At 60.0% G+C, this 13,868-nt stretch overlaps 1 protein-coding gene across 1 annotated transcript in view; it reads left to right on the top strand.

The window, feature by feature from the left end:
* The window catches only part of HTT (huntingtin), a 135,895-nt gene that overhangs the window by 120,754 nt on the left and 1,273 nt on the right, over positions 1–13,868 (top strand). The window contains exons 54-68 of the mRNA XM_024745086.1: positions 1–35; positions 1,646–1,772; positions 3,216–3,316; positions 4,272–4,426; positions 4,786–4,925; positions 5,322–5,404; positions 5,881–5,999; positions 6,111–6,240; positions 7,847–8,002; positions 10,275–10,465; positions 10,735–10,849; positions 10,989–11,202; positions 11,515–11,620; positions 13,159–13,321; positions 13,476–13,636. The exon at positions 1–35 is cut by the window's left edge and continues 58 nt beyond it. Of these exons, the coding sequence (XP_024600854.1) occupies positions 1–35; positions 1,646–1,772; positions 3,216–3,316; positions 4,272–4,426; positions 4,786–4,925; positions 5,322–5,404; positions 5,881–5,999; positions 6,111–6,240; positions 7,847–8,002; positions 10,275–10,465; positions 10,735–10,849; positions 10,989–11,202; positions 11,515–11,620; positions 13,159–13,321; positions 13,476–13,636 (1,996 nt within the window). The remainder of the gene's footprint in view (positions 36–1,645; positions 1,773–3,215; positions 3,317–4,271; positions 4,427–4,785; positions 4,926–5,321; positions 5,405–5,880; positions 6,000–6,110; positions 6,241–7,846; positions 8,003–10,274; positions 10,466–10,734; positions 10,850–10,988; positions 11,203–11,514; positions 11,621–13,158; positions 13,322–13,475; positions 13,637–13,868) is intronic.

Genomic DNA, 13,868 nt, shown 5'->3' with positions numbered 1-13,868 from the left:
CCCTCGTCAACAGCTACACGCGCGTCCCGCCCCTGGTGAGTCTGTCCCTCCCTTTGCACGAGACCCAAGTGATGGGGACACGCAGGCAGGCCCCAGGCTCGGGACTCTGAGAGTGCGAAGCCGCTCAGATGCCCACTTGCGGTGGCCAGAGCGTTCCTTGATTGCACTCGTGACACCGGGCTGGTTTCCTCGGGGGTGATGTGGCTCAGTCGTGAGTAGAAATGCTCCGAAATGGGGTGGGGCGTCATCACATGGCGAAATGAGATTTTTTCCTCCCACGATGCTGGATGTGATCCCGAGGCCCTCAGGCTCATCAGTTGAATGGGAGAGCAGGGACAATACCTCCCGGAGTGAGCGTTTCCCTTTAGGTGGTCACCCTCGGGGGAAGCGCCGGGGCTGTGGCACAGCTGCAGCTCCTCTGCTCTTTTGAAGCTGGCTTTGGAACCAGGGTCAGGTGGGCGTCGTCAGTGGGTCCCCGCTCCACGTCACAGAGGGGCCTGGGCGGGCGGGCCGCGGGCTGCAGGAGGCTGCGCTGCTGCCCTCACACCTGCTGGAGGGAGAGGTAGGGCGATGGGCTGGCACCCGTGGGCTGGAGCCGGCAGGCGGAGGTGGGCCGGGACCAGGAGGCAGGCGCTTGTTGCCGCCTGGAAGGGTGCGTGCCCGCCGGCGGGGCTCAGCCTCTGTGCGTGTGAGGTTCTGCAGCAGCTGCCCCGAGGCCGTGGTGCGCCCTGACCCCCGAGGGTGAAGAGGGTTTCGCTGTGGGAGCTCTTTCTGGGGAAAAAAACCCAGCGACGTGCTGTCCCGGGGTCGCCGTGGAAACTGGGAGTTGTGGGCGTTGGCGAAACCCGGCACCCCGGGGTGGGTCTCAGCCCGGGCGCCACGCTTGGGCCGTCGCTGCAGGTGTCAAGACGGCTCACCTTTGGGTGGGAGCGGGGAGCCGATGCAGGTGGGCGCAGTCCAGAGGCTTCGATGGCTGGCCCGGACGTGGGAAGAGCCGCCCAGACCACGCACGCCGTAGATGAAACTCTGCGAGCGTGGGCTTGAACCCACGCGGCTCCACAACCCTCCCACGGGACGTTCAGGAGGGTTCGGGGAGCAGGTGAGAGGCTGAGAGGGCGTCTTCCAGAGGCCAGTGGGCGCTGGGGCTGCGGGGGCCAGCCGGCCACCTCCTCGAGGCCCACGTGGCCGGCTTTGGGGATACAGAGTGCGAGCTCTGGCCGGCTGCGGCCTGTGTCCTCCGAGGGGGTCGGCTCGGCCGGTTGGGAGCTGGGCTCCTGCTGCCGGGGCAGCCTCGGCCCCTCCGGTGTGCGTGGCAGCACCAGACGACAGAGCTGGACTTGACGGAGTTTACAAACGGCTGGCGTGGCTCTTGTCGTGCCTGCTCGCGGTAAATACTGCTGTGTGTGGCCGAACCTCACGTGCTCCTGCCAGCCTCTAAGGGTTGGGGGCACCTGCACGGGCGGCCCTGGGCAGGTCTGGGAGTCCCCGCGGCACCAGCGCCCAGGGTCCTCCTTCCGCCGTGTCTGCGTTCAGGAAGAGGTGGCCCACCAGGGAGCTGCACCTAAAGAAAGCGTGTTTCCTGGCTCCCTCGCGGTTCGGCCATCCTGACTTGACTCGGGAGACTATGTCTCTTTCATCCTCTCAGGTGTGGAAGCTCGGATGGTCACCCAAACCAGGAGGGGATTTTGGCACCGTGTTCCCCGAGATCCCCGTGGAGTTCCTCCAGGAAAAGGAAGTCTTCAAAGAGTTCATCTACCGCATCAATACGCTAGGTAGTCCGGGTCTCCCCTCCGACGTGGTTGCACGTCATCACATGCCTGCACTGGGGGAGCCAGGGCTGCAGCAGTGGGACCCGTCTTCTCCTTTTATTCCACAAAAGAGTTAAGGCGTAACATAATCGTGAATACGTCTGTAATGTACACAAAGCTGTCACGGTGAAAAGTTTGATCCAAGTTTGTGTGTGTGTGTGAGTTTAATGCCAAATTTTCATGTGTCAGGCTTGTTTCAGGTCAGGAAGGGTACCCTAACAATTGATAATGCTAAGCCACATTCAGCCTTTGTATAGCACCTAAGCTAAAGGGCAGCAGTGATTTCCTCTGAGTGCTTCCTGTGTGGTCACTGATGCCCCTTTTCTCGGATGCAGAACCAGGAGCCTGGGCGAGATGGAGCCAGAGGTGGCGGGGGGAAAGTAGGCTTTAGGTGGACAACACTGGGCTTTGTGTAGTGTGGGGCAGGTCATTTTAACCTCTGGCCTCAACACCCCCATTCTTGTCACTTGTAGTCCTAATACAAGTGACATGGCCACCTCTACCTCCAAGGTAACGGGTGGGGACATTAGCGCAGCCCTTGAAACAATCGTTCATCAAACAGCACCTTGAGTACAGCTTGTGACGATGGTGCTTGAGGGTGGCCCCTCAGAGATGCCTTCCCCCGAGGGCTTGAGCACACACACCCCCGCTAGATTACATTCTTTTTGTGTGTGTGTGGTACGCAGGCCTCTCAGTGTTGTGGCCTCTCCCGTTGCGGAGCACAGGCTCCAGACGTGCAGGCTCAGCGGTCATGGCTCAGGGGCCCAGCCGCTCCGCGGCATGTGGGATATTCCCAGACTGGGGCACGAACCCGTGTCCCCTGCATCAGCAGACGGACTCTCAACCACTGCGCCACCAGGGAAGCCCCTAGATTACATTCTTTTTTGACCTACTGTTCTTCTTGGTGGGGTCAGAGGGACCAGCGCTTTGACTTTTCTAACAGCTGTACTGAGGTGGAATTCACACAGCGCACCCTTCACCCACTCAGAAGTGCAGTTCTGTGGTCTGGGGTGTACACTCAGTCTGGGGATGTGATTTCTGGAGGACTGTCCAACCCTCTGGTGAGCAGGGTAGAAGCGGCTCAGACCCCGTTTGAGTGTAGCCTGCTCAGATGTCCCTTTACTTCATTGCGTCTACACAGCAGGGCTCCAGAGGGTGCCTCTCACCGGGCTACCTGGGCTGAACTCAGCCTGGCCTCTTGTGTGCCTTTGGACCTGTGTGCTTCGGTCTCGTCACCACTGGGCTCGGCCGGCAGTGTTGCCGCGTCGCAGCGCTGCCGTGAGGGTCCAGAAAGCGGCTGTATGTGGCGCCTGGGCCAGTGAGTGCCAGAGGGCCCAGCTGCCACATGGCATCGAAAAGTCTGAGCGGCAGGGCACCCTCTGTCTAAAGTGACATTTGCATTTCTAGGGTGGACCAGCCGTACCCAGTTTGAGGAAACGTGGGCCACCCTCCTCGGTGTCCTGGTGACTCAGCCCCTCGTGATGGAGCAAGAGGAGAGCCCCCCCGAAGTAAGGCCACGGGCGGGCGCCGGTGTCTGCTGGCCGGCGCACGGGCTCTTACAGCAGCTCGCGAGCCGTGCGTGCTGGGAGAGGCAGGGCAGCAAGCTCTTACTTTTCTGTCTCACCGTGTTTTTAAAAGGTAGCCAGATCATGTCATGACTGGTGTTCCAGAGCAGGAATGAACCTTCCCAAGGTCTGGGTACCCTAGAATCGCGGCCGGAGTGCCTTTCCCACAGTGCACTGCCCTTTCAGGGTCAGTAGCATTATGTCTTTTCTTGAAAATATTTTTCAGTTTTGTTTCTCAATATTCAGGGTACAGTGGGTAGCAACATTTCATCAAAATGAAAAGGCACGTCGTAAAGGCCACACATACGTACCTGTGTTCATTTCTCTTGACTGTTTTGTGAAAATTTTATCAGGCTTCTTGGGGTATTGGTGCATATTATGTTACTTTAATATTAATGAAAAAACATGTTCAGATAAAGCAAAGCCTGAAACATTTAAGTCATGAGATACGTTTTTAGTTCTGACAGAAGGTATGGTATGAACGTCCAGAAATGGCAGTTCAAAGAGTATGTATGTCAGGAATCATCAGGGTTGTCTTTCACAGGTGTGGAACTAACAGGGTGTCATATGCAGAGTCCCTAAAATCAGTGAGGAAATTTAAGGACAGTTTCTTAAAAAGTAATTCGTGTTTGGAGGTTTGTGCCTGTGGGAGACCTTGCTTTCAAAAGCAGCCATTTGCCCATCAGATTCATCTCAAATCACAGATGTGTGTGGGTTCTGGTGAACTTACGCAGACACAACAGGACCCTGGCTGGGAAGGCACATCCCTCTGTCGCACTCGGGGGGGCCCCGCCCTCAAGGCCACGTGGCTGGACAGCCACGGCCCGCAGCTTCTGCCCACAGGTGGGGCAGCGGTGTTGCCTGTGTTGTGACTTGGTGACGTGGGCTCCGCTTCCAGGAAGACACGGAGAGGACCCAGATCCACGTCCTGGCCGTGCAGGCCATCACCTCCCTGGTGCTGAGCGCGATGACTGTGCCTGTTGCCGGCAACCCAGCCGTGAGCTGCCTGGAGCAGCAGCCCCGGAACAAGCCCCTGAAAGCTCTTGGCACCAGGTTTGCCCGAGAAGCCGCGTGTCTCCAGGGGCGGCCTCGGTGGGAGCAGGGAGGTGCCAGGGTGCCCTTGCCTTTGCTACCGGAATTAAAGACAGAAACCCCGTGCGGGGGGTGCAGACCCAAAGTGGCTTGCTGGCTGAGGCCTGATGACTCGGGCATCCGGTGTGGAGGGCAGATTCCGAAGGAGCTGACAGAGCACCTGTGCAGGGCCTGCGGACGGGAACCGCCCACAGAGGGTGTGGGCCCGGGGCTTGGAGGTGCCTGTGTTTCCTTGAGGCAAAGCTGGGGGAAGCCTGGTGGTTTCCACTTGTAAGATTCGGAGGAACCAGATGTTCTGTAACCTTTGTTCTGAACCTTAGGTTTGGGAGGAAGTTGAGCATCATCAGAGGAATCGTAGAGCAGGAAATTCAAGCGATGGTTTCAAAGAGGGAGAATATCGCCACCCATCACCTGTACCAGGCGTGGGACCCCATCCCTTCTCTGTCTCCAGCTACTACAGGTACCTGTGGGGAGAGGGCCGGGTGTCCCTGGGGCTTGTGGGGAGGACGGGTTGAGCATGGGTGTCAGCTTATGCCCTGGGCCGGTGGGCACAGCTGGACAGTCCTGGCGCCGAGGCGGGGTCCCAGGAGGGCCCGTCCACCAAAGCTGTCGTCTGGGCTCCCAGAGGGCCGCCGGCTGGGTAGTCGTCTCGTTCGCGGCTACTGACTCTTAGCTTTTACACCTCAGCCCACAACCAGTTCCTGTTCAGAGTCTGAAGCTGGTCTCTTACATAGAAAAAGTGATAGTTCAGCATCGCCCCACTGGCCCTGCCGGCTTAACGGGTTGTGAAGGGATAGAGCACCCCCGAGCCCCTCGCGGCCATGCGGGTGGCACTCACGCGCCCTTGCTCCCGCAGGTGCCCTCACCAGCCACGACAAACTCCTGCTACAGGTCAACCCCGAGCGGGAGCTGGGGAACACGAGCTACAACCTCGGCCAGGTCAGTCCCCCAGCCCCCGTCCAGCGCGAGGCCCCATGGGGCGCGTGGGGACTGGGGGGCCTGTCGGGGTTCTCAAGTTCCTCCCCACCGCGCCCTTTGCAGAATAAGCATGGCATTCTGTTGCATTTGTGGGGAGCTTTGTTAAGCAAGTAATTCAGAGAAACGGGGTCCTCAAGTGACTGCCAGTGAGGACAAGTTTTGAAGAGGTCTCACGTTCTGGTTCAGTTTTGTGCCGAGACCTCACGCAGATGTCCCTGAGGAGTGAAAGTGTCCTTCCCTAGAGGCTCTTTCCTTCCCTCTCCTCGGCCGCTCCCGCCCCGGCGCTTCATCAGGCCCTGAGTCCTGAAGGCAGAGCGCCCGGGAGCCCTGCTGAGTGCCGGGGGCCGCTCGCCTCGGGGGCCCCGGGCCGCACCTGCGGCTCTGCGCCCCTTGCCTCCGGCCCTGAGCGTCAGCTCCCTGTCCTGTGCCCCTTGAAGGTGTCCATCCGCTCCGTGTGGCTGGGGAGCAGCGTCACGCCCCTGAGAGAGGAGGAGTGGGCCGAGGAGGAGGAGGCCCCCGCGCCGTCGTCCCCGCCCACGTCTCCAGTCAGCGCCAGGTTCCCGTCTGCCTTCTGTGTTCAAGCGCTCGGAGAGCTCTGATTAGTCACTTGACTTTCTGGTCTGCCTCTGGAAATGAACCTCTCATCTCTGTTGGGGGGACATTGCAGGAAACACCGGGCTGGAGTCGACATCCATTCCTGTTCGCAGTTTTTGCTCGAGTTGTACAGTCGCTGGATCCTGCCGTCAAGTTCAGCCAGGAGGACTCCCGTCATCCTGATCAGCGAGGTGGTGCGGTCGGTCGCCTCCCGCCCCCCACCCGGGGTTCCCAGTCTCTGGGCGCCCGTGCGGGGACGCGTAGACACAGGTGGAGGATGTAGTACTTCTGGAGCCAGTGAAGGAGCGGTTTCCGCTGGTCCAGTCCCTGGCAGTGACACGCGTCAGTCCAGCGGGGGTGTTGTGGGGACGGCACGTTAACCGTAAGGTCTGAAGGGTCACCGTCCTTGTCCACGTTGTCTCCTCGGGGGCTTGTGACAGATGGTCCCCTGACCACCAACCCACCGACCACCCAACCACCGATTGGTGCTTGAGAAGCACCGATTTAGAGCAGTTGTTCCCCAGCTGTCAGCCAGGGGATTTCTCTGCATCCTTGAGATTGGTGGGGACCCCAAGGAGCGTTGGTGTCTGTCGGTGACATCCACCCGTGCTTGCAGTATTGGAAGTCACATCTGAAGGTTTAAAAGTTACTTATTCAGTGCTGGCTTCTCTACGTCACCCAGGTTAGCCATCCAGCAAGGAGAGATGCCCAGTTACCGGAACCGTCTTGTTACCTGTGCAGCACAGAGTTTTTATTATTTTTACCGAAAGATGTCTCTTTTCGGTAAAGACAGACTTTTTTTCCAAGTCTGTTTTTCTCAATACTCCTTTAAAGTTTTCTAAATTGTTTCATATCTGGTCAAGTTGAGATTTTTAAGAACCTCATTTTAAATTTGTAATGTAAGTTACAAATTGATTTTTTCAAAAAGGTCAAGTTTACTGCTAAAGATCTTAAATTTTTAAAAGTTATCCATTTAAAAATAATAAGGATAACAATTTCTATTTTAAAATAATTTTTTAAATTAGTTTTTGTACACTTTTGCAAATCTCTTTAATGTCTGGCTCATTAGAAGTCCCCTGAGGGGACTTCCCTGGTGGTCCAGTAGTTAGGACTCCACGCTTCCACTGCAGGGAACGAGGGTTCGATCCCTAGTCAGGGAACTAAGATCCTACATGCCTCATGGCGCGGCCAAGACACTTGTATCTCCTCTGCACTCAGTCTGTTAATATTAAGTAATTTCTAGAAAATACCACTGTACAGTTGGGAGAGCACAGGAGAGAAAGGCAAGTAGGGTCTTAGCATTTTTGGGACAATAGTTTTGACCCTGTGGCCCTGAGAGGCTCACCTAAGAAGTGCTCTTTTAGATGACTTGCTGAGTGTCCTGCTGGCTTGTTGGTTCAGCTCACCTGGGGCCTCTGAGAAAGGGCCAACCCCAGCCTTCCCTCACGCTCCTAAAGGAAAAGGGCCTTCGTGTCTAATCAGAGTTTGTTTTTAGACGTAATGTGAGCACTGAACGTTTCGGGGAGACAGACAGAATCATCGCCAAAGCATTAATTTCGGAAATGATCAGCCATTTCTCCGTTCCGGGGCTCTGGGTAGCTTCGCCGGCGGCGGCCTGGGGGCGGGTTCCCGCGCGGCAGCAGTGTGTGTGCACAGGCCCTAGGAGGACGTGCGGGTACAGGGTCACGGTGTAGTTAGGCTTCCGGACTTTGTTGGTTGCTTTTCCCGGTCAGGGCCCCTGTGGAGTCCTGCGTCGCGCACTCCCCATAGCGTAACTCACCCCTTCCTGCCCGAATGTCCCGCCGCCAGCTTCTCGTGGTCTCAGACTTGTTTACGGAGCGCAGCCAGTTTGAGACGATGTACCTGACGCTGACGGAGCTGCGGAGGGTGCACCCTTCGGAAGACGAGATTCTCCAGCAGTACCTGGTACCCGCCACCTGCAAGGCGGCCGCCGTCCTCGGGATGGTGAGTGGGCGGCGGCGTGGGGCCTTGGCGCGCGTCGCTGTGGAGTGTGTGCTGCTGGGCGAGCCTCGGCTGGGGCTCCTGTCCCTTGGTCCCTCAGGTCATCCCGGTGCTTGGCCCTGGACGGGCTCGGCTGTGCCGGCGGGGCAGCGGGGCTGGCTTCTCCTGGACGGTCGCCCGCGGCCCACAGCGCCCCACTCTCCTCCCCCGTGTGCTGCCGCCCTCCATGCTCCCGGTCCCCAGGGCCTCCTCCCGGGGCTGTTTGTCTCAGTGACCCTGCGCTCCCACCCCCGGAGCTGGATCCTGTGCTCTGTTCTGAGCCCAGGGCCTGGGCGGGCCTTCTCCTGAGCCTCGTAGCTGTGCCTCTAGCTGATCGGGACTCGCCACCTTCTGTGGCCACATCACCACACGGTACAGACGCAGGAAGTACTGACCGCGGGCCCGGCCATTTCTTAGAGTGTGTTAAAATAGCAGCCCTGCCGTTGGAGGCAAATAGCGTGACTCCAGGCCACGTGGCATCCGCTGGTCACTGCTGTTTCTCGTCATGTCTCCTGGAACCCAGCTCTATGCTAGAATAGACACTCGTTCCCTGAACAAACGCAGGGGTGGCCGCCGTGAGCCAGGCATTTGGGCCCATCAGTGAGGCGCGGGGTGGCACCCAGGTGCCTCTCCCACGTCCCACACCCATGCTGTCTGTCCTGACTGCGCTGCCATTTGCGGAGCTCCCCCTCGTGCCCCACACACGCTGTGTACAGGCTGGTGGAGGTGGGGCCGCCAAGATCCCACCTGCTCCCGAGGAGGCCAAGGCAGGGGGCTGCTGACTTGCTCCAGGTCGCACAGGACGGGGCAGACGTGGGGTGTGAGCTGGGGTCTACGACCGGAGCCCTGACCGTCCCTGACCGTCCCCTCCTTCCCGACTGTTCCCCCATTGAATTTGTCCCTCCGAGCCAAGGCCCAGAGCAGGTACCATTCATCCTGGGTGGCCTTCGGCCCTGGGGCCACTGTCCAGGGAACAGAAACAATGAGTCCCTTCCGCTGAGCAGACAGCTCTTCCAAGTGTCGGCCCTCTGGGTGTGGAGAGGGAGGTACGTGGTGCAGCCAGGCTTGAAGGGGTCCTTTTGTCCTTGCGGGAGTTTCAAGTGCTGGGTCTGTTTTCATGGTAATTGTGTTTGTGCTCTGGCCTAGATCCCTGAGGTAAATGTTGTGTTGTCAGTAAATGGAACGAGTGATCGTGGTTTTCAAGAAGAGGCTTAGGCAGGATGGCGCGGGACGTGGACTCCCGGCCGGTGTGAAGGGCAGCGCACTTTCCGTCAGGGCACTCTCTCTGCACGTCGTGGCCTGTGCCCCTGCGCCCCGTGCAGCACCGGCGTTCCCGTTGCCCAGTGTGGTGGTAGCGGTGCCCTGCAGCGGGTCCTGGTGGTGGTGGTGGCCCTGGGTGCGGGCAGGAGGGGTAGGAGTCTCAGCAGTGTCACGTCCTCGGGGGCCACGGGACAGTTCCGGGGGGCTGCCGGGCCGGACAGCCTCTGTGGCTTTTGCAGAGCGAGGCAAGGCCCTCGGCCAGCAGTGGCCGCCTGTGTCTGGGCACGGTGGTCTGTGAAAAGCAGTGGTCGCCATCTCTGCCTTGTGAAGGTGTCTTCTTTGATACAAAGCTGACCTGAAGTGTGGAGTGTGGTGCTGAGTGTTTAGGTTCCTACCCCTCTCCATCCTGCTTAGGCTGCTGAGGGAGACTAAGACCATTTTCCTACAAGTTAGCATAGGCTACTGTGCGGGTCCTCAAGGCCACACCAGGAGGGCACTCAGGACTCACATACACTCAGGGCTCTGATCCATCACAGCGAAGGGCTGTGAAGCAGAACCACCGAAGGGAGAGGGCCTGGGGGCGAGGTCCAGAGGAAACAGGTGCTAGCTTCCAGAACCCCGTCCCGTGGAGTGACGCGGGCCGCGCTCCACCCCCCAGCGACACGCTGTCCCCAGGGAAACTCGTCAGAGACGCAGAACCGGGGCTCTCATTGCGGGCCCGCAGGCTCCGCGGGCCCCTCTGCCGGGCACACACCGAACTCCGGCCCCGGGGAGGGGGGAAGGGTGTCAGCACAGACACAGCAGGGGAGGCCCAGGGAGCCCCCCATCCCGACACCCCAGCTCCCACACGCCAGCCCCGCACGCAGGCCTCGCAGAGGGCTGTGTTCTGCACATCGGCCTGACCGCAGCGTGCGGCCGGCCTCTCTCGGCGCCCCACGGCACTGTGAAGCTAGCCTCCGCGTGTGCTGCGCCCTAGGACAAGGCCGTGGCAGAGCCGGTCAGCCGGCTGCTGGAGAGCACGCTCAGGAGCGGCCATCTGCCCAGCAGGATCGGAGCCCTGCACGGCGTCCTCTACGTGCTGGAGTGCGACCTCCTAGACGACACCGCAAAGCAGCTCATCCCGGTCATCAGCGACTATCTCCTGTCCAGCCTCAAAGGCGCGGCCCAGTGAGTGGCGGCGGCCAGGACCTCCTGCTGCTGTCTCCCTCCAGGGCTTCTGTCTGACCAGAGGTGGGGGGCTGAGAGAAGTGACGTTGCACATTTCAAAGCGTATGTCAGACCCTGGCCGTATCATGGGCAGGGGTCAGCAGGAACCCAGGCGGGCACCCTTCTCGCAGGGACAGTGGCTGCGGTCACTGAGACAGGAGCATACCACGTGCCATCAGGTGGGAGCAGCCGCCGTGCGTGGCTGAGCTTGGCCCTTGTCTCGTCCTCAGCTGCGTGGGCATCCACAGCCAGCAGCACGTGCTGGTGATGTGTGCCACGGCCTTCTACCTGATCGAGAACTACCCGCTGGACGTCGGGCCGGAGTTCTCCGCGGCCATAATACAGGTGAGCGGGAACGGGCGTGGGCTCCGTGCTCTTGGGCCTGTGCGGTGGGGCCCTCGGTGGTTTTCATTTGGGGGAAGGTGCATGAGCGACAGGAGGCCAGATGTGGCTCTTTGACTGGGAGGTCTTCCTTCCTGTCCAGATGTGTGGGGTGATGCTGTCCGGAAGCGAGGAGTCCACCCCATCCATCGTTTACCACTGTGTCCTGAGGGGCCTGGAGCGCCTCCTGCTCTCCGAGCAGCTCTCCCGGCTGGATGCGGAGTCCCTGGTCAAGCTGAGCGTGGACAGAGTGAACGTGCACAGCCCGCACCGCGCCATGGCGGCCCTGGGCCTGATGCTCACCTGTATGTACACAGGTGAGCAGGGGGCCACCTGTGCCCGGCGGGTCAGTGCCGCTGAGCTCCGGATGCACAGGACGCAGACGGCAGGCCCCTCCAGCTCTCAAGGTTGCAGAGCTGTGCGGGTGTCGGAACCCCGCCTGGGAGCAGGTCTGCAGACAGACCCCTGGGCCCTGTGTGGCTGGGCTGGGCCCTGGGGTGCTGGGGGCTCCCGCCACCTGGTCTCAGATCATCTCTAGGTGTTTAGTAAACTCCTGCGTGAGTTCCAGGCCCTGTTTACAGAGCCTGTCCAGTTTTACAAATGAAAAGAACTGACCGGCTTTGTTTCAGGAAAAGAGAAAATCAGTCCAGGCAGAACCTCAGACCCCAGCCCTGCCGCCCCTGACAGCGAGTCAGTGATCGTGGCCATGGAGCGTGTGTCTGTTCTTTTTGACAGGTAAGAATGGAGCCTGCCCTGCCCTGCCCTGCCCTGGAGCTTTAGCCGGGAGCTGCTGCTTCCTACACACCCGCTCTGCTCTCAGCCCGCCTGTGCCCTGAGCGCGCTCGTGCTGCCCTCGGGCTCTGCTCCAGCCGCCAGTCCTAGGACCCCAGCGCCCTGTCCCCAGTGCCGGCGTGTCTGCTGAAGGCGAGGGGCAGTGCCGGCCGTGTGGTGGTGTCGGGAGGGCCTGTAATGAGACTGGGCGTGCAGCCCTGGTCGGTAACGGGACTGGCCGTCAGGCCTGCTGCCTCGTGAGAGGAGTCTTGGAGCTGCGTTAGCAGTGGCTCAGGAGGCTTCGGTAGACCGTGGTACACACTTAAATGACAGACGTCTTTGAGAGCCTGCCCCCGACGTGTGTGCCCTTGTGTCCAGGACTGGCTCAGTTTGCGGTCCTGCAGAATGGGTGAGGGGGCCTTGTCCGGCTTTGCCCCAGGCCTCCTGTGGCCTTGGGGCGGCCGACTCCGCACCACTCAGCCTGACAGGTCTGGTCAGCTCGGTCAGCAGGAGGCCATTTGGGGTTTCTCAAGAGCACACTTAGCAGGACTTTCTCCGTCTGCTCTGGCCAGGTGAGGGGTTGTGGGAAGCTGAGCACGTGGGCTGTTTTCACGTTGAGCATTGAAAGCGTTTACTGTCATTCTTCCCTCACATTCTTCGGGCCCCACCACGGTGGGCAGAGCCACCCACGCAGGCCCCTGCCCACGTGGGCTTGCGTTCCCATGCCTGCCGGTGGGATAAACACTTCAGCCCGTGCAGTGCCGGCGTTCAGCCTGACCAGCCTCCAGACACGCGGGGGGACACTGGCTTGACAAAGCTGACTTTCAGTTGTGAGTGTCGCCCATGCTGGGCAGCGGCTGGCGTCTGCAGGCAGGTGGGTCAGGCACACCTGGGCCAGTTTCTGGGTCCCTTCTGGTGCTTTTCAGTCACACATAGCTTTTCTGTACGGTCGTCTCTCGGTATCCACGGGGATTGGTTCCGGGACCCCCCACGGATTCCAAACTCTGCTGAAGCTCAAGTCCCTGGTATAAAATAGTGGAGAACACTCTGCCTCTGTGTCCTCGGGCTCTGCCTCCATCCAGCCAACCGCGGATTGAAATGCGGGTGCGGAACCCGCGGATATGGAGGGCCAACGGTGTGTGCTAACGGTACGGTAGCGTGAGTAGCCTGCTGGCCGCCTGCCCAGCTGGCACCTGGAAGGACGCTGCCCAAGATGCCCGCTGAGGGTGTGTTGAGGGGAGGTGGCAGGAGGGCACCAGGGACAGGAAGGAGAGAAGGGGGCCTGGCGAGACGCTGACAGGTTCCAGGAGCGTGTGGACACTGGTGAGGACAGGCCCGAACGAGGACGCGGTTCTGTTACGACTGACTTAATTCCCCCATAATGCCACTGCCCCACACCATTTCTGCTTGTTACTCCAGGACCCCTTTTTGGCTTGGGGGCCCCCGCGTGGGTGGGGAGCCCTGGGCAGGGCAAGGCTCTGATCCGTGTCTCCTCCCTGCAGGATCAGGAAGGGGTTTCCCTGTGAAGCCAGAGTGGTGGCGCGGATCCTCCCCCAGTTTCTAGATGACTTCTTCCCGCCCCAGGACGTCATGAACAAGGTCATTGGAGAGTTTCTTTCCAACCAGCAACCGTACCCGCAGTTCATGGCCACCGTAGTGTACCAGGTGAGGGCCCAGTGCAGAGGAGCCCCGGTGCCTACCACCCTCTGAACGTGTCGGCCCCGGGGACTTGCCAGTTCCTCCCCTTGAAGCCAGCCACCACTCTTCCCCCGAAGCCGGTGTTGACGGGGTGGCCCCCCGGGGCTCTCTGCCCTTGCAGGTGTTCCAGACTTTGCATAGCACAGGGCAGTCGTCCATGGTCCGGGACTGGGTCATGCTGTCCCTCTCCAACTTCACGCAGAGGACTCCAGTTGCCATGGCCATGTGGAGCCTCTCCTGCTTCTTTGTCAGCGCTTCCACCAGCCCGTGGGTTTCGGCGATGTATCCTTCCCTGGGTCCTGGGGCCCCGCGGGACGTAGCACTCAGGGGCAGCACTTCCGTCAACATCCAGGTTGACGTTTGCGTTAAGGTTTTGGAAACCTAAGCTCTGCAGAAAGCCCAGGTGTCAAGGTGTTGTTTACCTTAAGCCCCAAGAGAGTAAGCTGTGGACAAGGAAACAGAAAACCGTGTGTTCCCCACGCTGAGCGGGAGGGGCGGGGCCGGGGCGCCTCTC

Source organism: Neophocaena asiaeorientalis, unplaced genomic scaffold (genome assembly GCF_003031525.2).
Source record: "Neophocaena asiaeorientalis asiaeorientalis breed wild unplaced genomic scaffold, Neophocaena_asiaeorientalis_V1.1 scaffold65, whole genome shotgun sequence".
Lineage (NCBI taxonomy): Eukaryota > Metazoa > Chordata > Mammalia > Artiodactyla > Phocoenidae > Neophocaena > Neophocaena asiaeorientalis.
Note: the sequence above shows the minus strand (reverse complement) of the source record. Positions and strands in the feature narration are given on the sequence as shown.